The following is a 9,680-nucleotide window of genomic DNA, read 5'->3' on the forward strand; positions in this document are numbered from 1 at the left end:
TTCCATGTAGCGTGAGATCCCAGCGCCTGTTTAATCAGGCTAACGGGGATTACTGACTGTTCTGTTTCTTTAAGCACCCATCAAGAGCTTAAATTTTTTAATTAAATTCTTTTGTCGAGGGAAATTTCTTTATTAAATTTTGTAATACAGAGCCGCATCTCAAGGGTAAAGAATCGATGTTATATTTCCTGTACTGTTTTGCATGTAGGGAATCTGAACGCACTGGGCTGATTTGTCTTCCTTACTCATAATTAGTCATGCAGCATAGCTTGTGAAGTGTGTGCAATTGATGGAAGACTTCACTAATCTGAGTTTGGTTGCAATTTTGTTTCAGGTGGTTGTCAAATTTGTATATTTAGCAGCAGGATCAGGTGTTGCTTCTGTTCTACGTAAGTGATCGAAGTACTCTGTTCCAAACAAAAATTCAAGCATAGTTAATACTTCATCTGTCTCTCAGGCTCATTCATTTAGATCAAACAATCAGTAGTATATCATGATAGCACCTATAGGTTAGTCTTTTCCAAATATCAAATTAAAAGCATCTTCAGATAGTTCAAGAACATCTCCCGTTGAGGATGCCAGACTCTGAAATCGAAGTTAATCTGTCAGCACAGTTTTTTTGCCAAGTGATATATGTGGTATTTTCATTGCACTGATATACTGAACTGATAACTGACATAGTTGGCTAAAGCCTTGTTTTTGTGCATCTTTCATGCATGAAGGCTTGTTTTTGTGTATCAGTCTAAACTTTGTAACTTCTTGATGCCAGAGGTCTCATGCTGGATGGTGACTGCAGAGAGACAAGCAACTCGAATTCGTGGCTTATACCTCAAAGCTTTACTGAGACAGGACATTGCATTCTTTGATAATGAAACCACAACTGGGGAAGCAATTGAGAGGATAACTGGGGACACTGCACTTATTCAGGATGCCATTGGTCCAAAAGTGAGATACATATCATTGATGCAGGGAGAGTTTCCATTCAAAAAAAGATACACACAGAGTTCCCTAGACCCTAATTACATCCAAACATATTTCAGTTTTATCTCATCTGAAATATTGTTGTGTTAATATCTGCATAATATTTTTTGATAATGTAACTTCTTCATAACATTAAAAAAGATTCATTTTTATTTTTAACATGAGAGTTAAGTGCCATTGCATCTCAAATATATATATATATATATATATATATATATATAGAGAGAGAGAGAGAGAGAGAGAGAGAGAGAGAGAGAGAGATCATATCCACATCTTCTTTGACATATAGTTTGTTGGACATGCTTTAAATTGTTCCATCAAAAAGGAAAATGATGGAAGGAAGAAAAATAAGCTATAAACCGGAAGTTTTATGTTGTTCTAAAAAGTAACCATATAAAAATTTTAACAGCATGCAACTCTTGCCCTCCCCTGGTCCATGCAAAAGCTCCCCAATGAATTCCTGTCTTATCATATGAAAGTTGAATCCGTTGTAGTTTCAGAAGCATCTAATAATCAAATTTTGTTGTTATTCCTAGGCTGCAACTTTTGTGCAACTCGTTTCAACCTTCTTTGGTGGCTTTATTATAGCATTTACAAGAGGCTGGCTTTTGTCGCTGGTCATGTTGTCTAGTTTTCCTCCCATTGTCATTGCTTTTGGAACCACGTATTTGTTACTGTCCAAATTGTCGATCCGTGGACGGAAGGCATACGCTGAAGCTGGATCTCTGGTGGAACAAACACTTGGATCCATCAGAACAGTACGTACGAATTTATGTTGTATCCTCTATTATATATGAAGTGCCTCATGATTTCTTAGTTATATTTCTGTTTGTCTGCATTTTTTTCCTAGGTTGTATCCTTTACAAGTGAGAAGCGAGCCATGGACAAGTACAGCAAGTTCATAAAAGTTGCATACAGGGCTACTGTTCACGAAGGGGCCGTCACTGGCTTAGGAACTGGCTTCATGTTATTCATTTTGTTCTGCAGCTATGGCTTAGCTGTATGGTACGGTTCCAAGTTGATAATTGAGAAAAGCTACAATGGTGGAGTTGTCATGAATGTCATAGAAGCCATTGTGGTCGGTGGAATGTAAGTCGGAGTTCATTAATCACATTTTGCTCTTATCGTTCAAAAACTTTATTTCAAACCCTGAATCCTGTCGCTGGAATTTTGTTGAACCAGGTCCCTTGGCCAGACATCCCCCTGTTTGAATGCATTTGCAGCAGCGCAGGCAGCAGCATATAAAATGTTCGAGACCATCAATCGAAAACCAGGCATTGATGCCTATGACATAAACGGCATCGAGTTGGAAGATATGAAGGGCGACATCGAACTTAAAGATATTTATTTCAGCTACCCAGCAAGGCCCGATCAGTTGATATTTGATGGCTTCTCGTTGCGTATACCAAGTGGCAGAACCATGGCTCTAGTTGGAGAGAGTGGCAGTGGGAAATCTACTGTGATTAGTTTGGTGGAGAGATTTTATGATCCACAGGCTGGTGAGGTGCTGATAGATGGCGTCGACCTGAAGAGTCTGAGGCTTGGGTGGATAAGGCAGAAGATGGGACTAGTTAGCCAAGAGCCCGTCTTGTTTGATGCCACCATCAAGGAGAACATTGCGTACGGGAAGGAAGAAGCAACACTGGAAGATATTATGAGAGCTCTTGAGCTTGCAAATGCTGCCAAGTTCGTGGACATGATGCCAGAAGTGAATACATCACTTTCTTTTAGATATTTGATTTTCTCCTACGACTCTATTTCTCAGTTACATGGTTGCAATGGCAGGGCCTTGATACGGTGGTTGGCGGGCAAGGAGCGCAACTCTCTGGCGGACAAAAGCAGAGGATTGCAATTGCGAGGGCAATTCTGAAGAACCCCAAGATCCTACTTTTGGACGAAGCCACAAGCGCGTTGGATGCTGAGTCCGAGAGGATAGTTCAAGATGCATTGGTCAGAATCATGTCAGGAAGGACCACCATCGTGGTTGCTCATCGTTTGAGCACTGTGAGGAATTCTGATACGATCTCAGTCCTGCATCACGGAAAACTTGTAGAACAAGGTGATAAAAAAAAATATATACCAAAGTCATTCATGAAACTCTTGTAGTAAATACCAAATCTATGTGGTCTGGATTATGCCGAGCAGGTTCGCATGCTGAGTTGATCAAAGACGTCGACGGGACGTACTCGCAACTTGTACGTCTGCAGGAGTCTAGCAAACAAGCTGAAGAACCTCCGGTGGAGTCGAGAAAATCATGTTCGAGTTGTGATGTTTCAAGGTCATTGAGCAGATCACCTAGCCGAGGTTCCTCGCTTGGAGGAAGCATCGTGCCTTATTCCTCAAAATCTTTTGAAGATGAAGACAAGGAAGAAGAGCAGGATGATGAGGGCGAAGTGAGCAAAGGGGTACCTGTCAGGCGACTGGCCTCTCTGAACAAACCGGAGCTGCCAATTCTTCTGCTAGGATCCACCGCTGCCGCCTTACATGGAGCGATATTTCCAGTCTTTGGATTCCTCATTTCGCGTTCCATCAAGACATTCTACGAACAGCCACACGAGCAGCGAAAAGATGCCAGGTTTTGGACACTGATGTATGCGCTTCTGGGGGTGTGCTCTCTCATCATGGCACCAGCACAGTACTACTTCTTTGCGGTGGCAGGTGGAAATCTGATCAAACGTATACGGTCCTTGTTATTTGAGAGAGTGGTGCACCAAGAGATCAGCTGGTTTGACGAGCCTTCAAATTCCAGGTAGATTAGATTTCGCCTATGTAACATCACAAGCCTAGTAATCCCTCCTAACATGCAGTGTTCTATCTTCCCAGCGGGGCAATTGGTGCAAGGCTATCAACAGATGCTTCGACCGTACGAGCGCTTGTAGGAGATTCCTTGGCAGTGATGGTTCAGAACTTATCTTCTGCTGTCACGGGGTTTCTCATAGCCATGGTTGCAAACTGGAGACTTGCACTCATAGTCTCTATATTGGGACCTCTGGTGGGTTTGCAGGGGTATGTTCAGATGAAGTTGCTTGAGCCATCCAGTGCAGATGCCAAGGTACGTAACAATGCCTGTGAACTCTCTTTTTCTTATATGGATATGTTCTCATGAAGAATGCAATTAAATTTTTTGCAGGTTATGTATGAAGATGCCAGTCGGGTAGCAAGCGATGCAGTCAGGAGCATTCGAACTGTGGCATCGTTTTGTGCAGAGCAGAGGATTTTGGACACTTACGAAAAGAAATGCAGAGTGCCCATGAAACATGGAGTCCGACGAGGAGCCATAAGTGGCTTCGGTTTTGGCTTCTCAAATTTGGTGCTCTATTGCAGCTATGCACTATGTTTTTATGTGGGCGCCATTTTTGTTCATGATGGTCATGCAAGTTTTTCCCAAGTATTTACGGTTAGTGGCATGGAATTTTGTTCTTGTCATTGTTGTTGCCGTTTCCATTTGTATAAAAATTTGGATTCACATTCTTCTTTATGATTGGCAGGTCTACTTCGCTTTGTCCGTAGCAGCTATCGTAATTTCACAGACAACTGCATTCGGTCCAGATTCTGCCAAAGCAAAGGAATCAACTGCTTCAATTTTTGCAATTCTTGATCGGACGTCCAAGATTGACTCGAGCACTGATGAGGGCACAGTGTTAGCGAATGTGAGGGGAGACATTGAGTTCCAGCATGTTTTCTTCAAATATCCAGCCCGTCCCGATGTGCAAATCTTCAGAGACCTCTGCTTGAGGATCCCCTCGAGAAAGGTACACCGTCAAAATTTCACATCAACTACATCATCATGATCCGTCAATAGAAGGGTCAGTTTTGAACTGAAAATAATCGCAAGTTCTCTCACAAATTTAAGCATTAAGCTACTGCAGCTTCTTTGCCTTGTTGTTTTTTTGTTGTTGTTGTTACAATACAGAGTCTTGCCCAAAAAAGCTAGCTGGAAGGTGTTATTGAGATTTTTTTTGATCCTGTATAAGTATACAAGATCTACCTAATGTATAGCCGATATTAGACTAAACAATATATGCCTACATGGATCCTCACATAACCCTCATTTAAGCTTTGATGTCTCGCTCGCCAGACTAAAGGTCCAAATCCATTAAGACTAATTACAAGCCCATGATTATGAGCTCGTGCTATAGTGTTCTTTAGTCCATATAAGCTGTTGGTTGGGTTTGGTCAGATACCATCTTTCATAACTCATGACCTCTATGTAGATATGAGTTGGGTTTTTTGGTCCTATATAAGCATCCAAGATCTACCAAATGCATAGCTAATGTAGGATTAGATATACACCTGCATGGGTCCTCACAATAGTTCTTAGCTATCTTTCTTGATGCTCACAATTTAAAGTTTATTGCACAGACCGTCGCACTTGTTGGAGAGAGTGGAAGTGGAAAATCGACGGCCATCGCCCTGCTGGAGAGATTCTATGACCCTGATTCCGGCAAAATCTTGTTAGATGGAGTAGCAATCCAGAAGTTTAGAGTCAATTGGCTTAGACGACAGATAGGCTTGGTAAGCCAAGAGCCCGTGCTGTTCAACGACACAATCCATGCCAACATAGCTTATGGAAAGCAAAGGGAGGTATCGGAAGAAGAGATCATTGCAGCTGCTGAAATAGCAAATGCCCATTGGTTCATATCGGCATTGCCCCAAGGATATGACACCAATGTCGGAGAGAGAGGGATGCAACTGTCCGGTGGGCAGAAGCAGCGTATAGCAATTGCAAGAGCGGTTATCAAGAACCCTAAAATTCTGCTGCTTGATGAAGCAACCAGCGCTTTAGACGTGGAATCTGAGCATGTGGTGCAAGAAGCATTAAATAGGGTGATGGTTGGAAGGTCGACGGTGGTTGTGGCTCATCGTTTATCCACAATTAAAGGAGCCGATATAATTGCTCTGGTAAAGAACGGTCTGATCGTTGAGCAAGGACGACATGAAGCCCTCATGGAGTTGGCAGACGGGGCTTATGCTTCGCTTGTTGCAGTTGGTACAAGTTCTAGGTGATTGAAGAAAGTCGTAATAACTTGAAAGCAAAACTAGAGATGGAAGAACAAACATTTTCCTTCTCTCTCCATAGATATGAACACTTCCTCCTACTCATTTTTCCACGATATATTATGTAAGGATGGTGGAGCGCAAACATTAATTTTATGATATTGTTCCAAAATTTTGTGAGTGTTGGATTAGGATAGGGAGCGTGATTGCTAAATGTTGCAGCAATACTTTTCCTTTTCTATTTATTTTCCCCTGCACCAATGGAATACCATTATTGCACTACACATGATTCACCATATCAATGGTGTCCGATGTAAACGTACAACAGATATTGTCAAAACTCTTACTATTCCATTTGTAGTTAGGCTGTAATTCCAAAGGTTATGCACATGAGAGTTGCTCTTTGATAGAACTGCTCTCATCAAAACCCTAGGTTCCTTCTATATCATTTGTTACGGGTTCTGTAAACCATACAAGGTTCTCAAGCAATCCACCAATGATCGAAAGCTGAAATATTTTTCTTAAAAAAAGAAACAAATACAGAGCTTATATATATATATATATATATATATATATATATATATATATATATATATATATATATATATATATATATATATATATATATATATATATATATATATATATATATATATATATATAGGTTTGGTCAGCTCACACTATCGCCATTCAAGGATTTCCCCTTACCACCTTTTCTTGATAGGAGCTGACTAAAGGACGCCACAAGGATCATGCCATGAACTTGCCATATAATAGAATAATATTAAAATAGAAAACCAGGAAAACTAAAAAGCATAACTAACGTACAGTGCTAGTATGGCTGGGCTCTGCACCGAATGGCAACGACATCAAGCCACTACAAAGTCACCGCCACCTTCGCACGTTCTTTTCCCCTGCTTCTCCCTCACCGACACCGGTGTACCCCCTTTCATCTTCAAAGTCGAGACAAATTCAACCTCCGTCCTCGCCGCCACCTCGAAACTAAACCTTTCGATGACGCTTGCAGCCAGCACCTTCATTTGGATGTATGCCGTCTCCTTCCCCAGACACGTCCTCGGCCCGGCATGGAACACCGGGAACTGGAACGGACTCTTTGGACGAAAAACTCCGTTCTCCAACCACCGCTCTGGCTTAAACTCCTTGCAGTCCACCCCCCAAATGCTCTCCATCGCACCCATTGCGTAGCTGTTGTAAATCACCCTCCACCCCTTTTTCACCACTGTCCCGTCCGGCAGCATGTCATCCTCCGCGCACTGCCGCGGACAGAGCGGCACCGGGGGGTACAGCCTTAGCGTCTCCGACAGCACCGCGTGGAGGTAATCCATCTCTCTCAGCTCATCCAGTGTCAGCTTTCCATCCGGATTTCCATGCCTCCCCCTGACTGAATTGATCTCATCCACAATTCTTTCCTCGACCTCGGGCCGGGTCGAGACTAACCAGAAAAACCAGGTCATGACGGTCGGCGTGGTCTCCCGAGCGGCAAACACGAAGTTGATGATGATGTCACGAAGAAACTCGTCGGAGGAGTTCCCATTAAGCACGCAATGCGAGAGGAAGTCACTGCTGCTCCTTATCTCCTCGGGCTTCCTTCCCTTCCTCTGCTTCACAATCCTCATGGCGAACTCATGCACGTCGCCGATCTCCTCCTTCAACCGCCGCTCAGATCCAACGCCGAGCAGCCGTTGAAGCTTCCACAGAAAGCAAGGCTGGTTGAACCTTTTGTTGACGACACCCCATACCGCCTCGAAGGCGTGGATGAACCTGTGGACGTCCATGTTGCCGTGGCCAAGCCAGGCTGGATCCACGTCGGAGACAATCTGGCAGACGTTGTCGATGGCGAGGCGGTCGAGGAGGTCATGGAGGTCGAGGGACGCGCCCGTGGCCGCGGCCTTTGAGAGGAGGAGGAGAAGGCGGTCGGCGACCTCGCTGCCGACCTTGTCCAAGATGATGGTGCGGATGTTCTTGGTATTGAACTCGCGGCTGGCAGCCTTCCGCTGGAGCTTCCAGTGGTCGCCATCGGAGTTGATGATGCCATGGCCGAGCAATTCCGCGAACATGGCGATGAAGTCGTCGCCTTTGGGGTAGTTGCGGAAGTTGGTCTTGAGGATGTGCTCGATGTTCTTGGGGTTGCTGGTGATAACAGTGGAAGGCATGGTGATGGTGTTGGTTGGGCTCGCCAGCACCAGCTTCGTTGTCCACTCCAGGATCCGATCTTTGTTCTTGACCATTTCGAAGAAGCTTATTTTCGTCGGAGGCTCTCTACTAGATTTCTTCTCGCATAAGCAATGCTGAATGAAGTAGTAGAAGAAGAAGAACGTGATGAAGAGGAGAGGGAGGAGACTGAAGTCGTGCCGCATTTCCCCTTAGATGGTTGAGTAGAATTAATGTTGGATTCGGTGATAGGAGCATGACTCCAAAGTGATGCATACTTATAATTCTCTCTCCACTTCATTGTTTAACTTAAGGTCCACTCCTCATCGTGACTTACCTTCTGCCTACATATTCTAGCATTGCTAGGAAGTGAACCTGTGTATGGACAACAGGAAAACACAGTAAGGACACCACTCGATCATCGATCCCTCCGCAGAATACGGGGACGGTGGGTGATCGGGACTTGGAGCCTTCCAGTCACCAACGTTCTTGGTGTCTTCTGGATAACAACGAAGTGCAAGATGTTAAGCAATGCAAGCCACCAAGATTTTTTTATAGAGACTAGCATCGATTAACAGGAAACAATCAAGTACATTGAGACAAGATTTTTTTTTTTTGTTGTTGTTGTTGTTGTTTTGAATAAAACGCAGAGGGAGACTATATAGTCTTGAGGAAAATGGAGCCGTCCGTCGCTGTAACGTATGCGTTGTGGTGGGCACAAACTTGTTGGGCACAAAAAGTCTCGAAGACTGGTAGTAAGAATCGACATGCTTATGGATTCAGATCATGGGGCCGGCGTATCTGGGGGCAATGATGGTTGATAGCCTACACAGTTGTCTCTGCTGCCCAACCAAAAAATATTATTTAGATTTTTTGATCATGTATATTAGAATAAGTGACTCATATTAAGATATTCTTATTTGAGTAGTACACTGGTATTCTAACGGAACAGAGAGAAGCGACGGGATATGTTTATCTTTGGAATAATTTTGTAGTGTTTTATTTTACCAGAAATACTGATAGGGGCTGGAACTCTGGAGCTAGGGTTTAAATATAAATATCCTGTAACCTTGTTATTTTGAGAGATAGTGAAAGTTACAGCCATTTCGCTCTCGTGGACATAGGCACATTGCCGAACCACGTAAAATTCTTGTGTTCAATTCCTTTTCCTCTTCTTCTCTTAATTATGTGCATTGTTCTGTTCGTCGTTTGGATCCTGTGTTTTGCGCAACAAATGGTATCAGGGCTTCAAGATTTTTTTTAAAAAAACTCTTTTTTCTTCCGTGTCTACGCCCGCGTCACCGCCATCGCTGAAGTATCCAGATCTCGTAGAGGAGGAGGAGGACCACGCAATTGATTTCTCCGCATCCGTGCGACGCCGCTCACATTTTGATTAGGAGAACAGAAGCGTTATTTGGTATTTTTATTTTTGATCAGATCCTATTTTTCTCTATTTTATTTTGTGAAAAAGATAAGATGGTAGGGATATTTTCTGCGAAGTTCGATGTGATAAAGTTCGATAGAACTGG

The 9,680-nt window shown here is 43.3% G+C and overlaps 1 protein-coding gene and 1 pseudogene across 1 annotated transcript; one reads left to right on the top strand and one right to left on the bottom strand.

Annotated features, from left to right (window-relative positions):
- Positions 1–769: 769 nt before the first annotated feature.
- Positions 770–6,192, top strand: LOC103707556 (ABC transporter B family member 11-like). The gene is made up of 10 exons (XM_039127004.3): positions 770–945; positions 1,518–1,739; positions 1,832–2,070; positions 2,164–2,689; positions 2,767–3,040; positions 3,127–3,730; positions 3,805–4,033; positions 4,112–4,378; positions 4,470–4,733; positions 5,344–6,192. Exons 1-10 carry the CDS (start codon positions 784–786, stop codon positions 5,986–5,988), a joined length of 3,432 nt encoding a protein of 1,143 aa, XP_038982932.3. The 5' UTR covers positions 770–783; the 3' UTR covers positions 5,989–6,192.
- Positions 6,193–6,645: 453 nt separating this feature from the next.
- Positions 6,646–8,472, bottom strand: LOC120111207 (cytochrome P450 CYP94D108 pseudogene; annotated as a pseudogene).
- Between the last annotated feature and the right edge of the window lie 1,208 nt (positions 8,473–9,680).

This window comes from Phoenix dactylifera, chromosome 7, assembly GCF_051530095.1.
Source record: "Phoenix dactylifera cultivar Ajwa chromosome 7, Ajwa_hap1_PhDact_Kaust_v1.1, whole genome shotgun sequence".
In the NCBI taxonomy this organism is placed as follows: domain Eukaryota; kingdom Viridiplantae; phylum Streptophyta; class Magnoliopsida; order Arecales; family Arecaceae; genus Phoenix; species Phoenix dactylifera.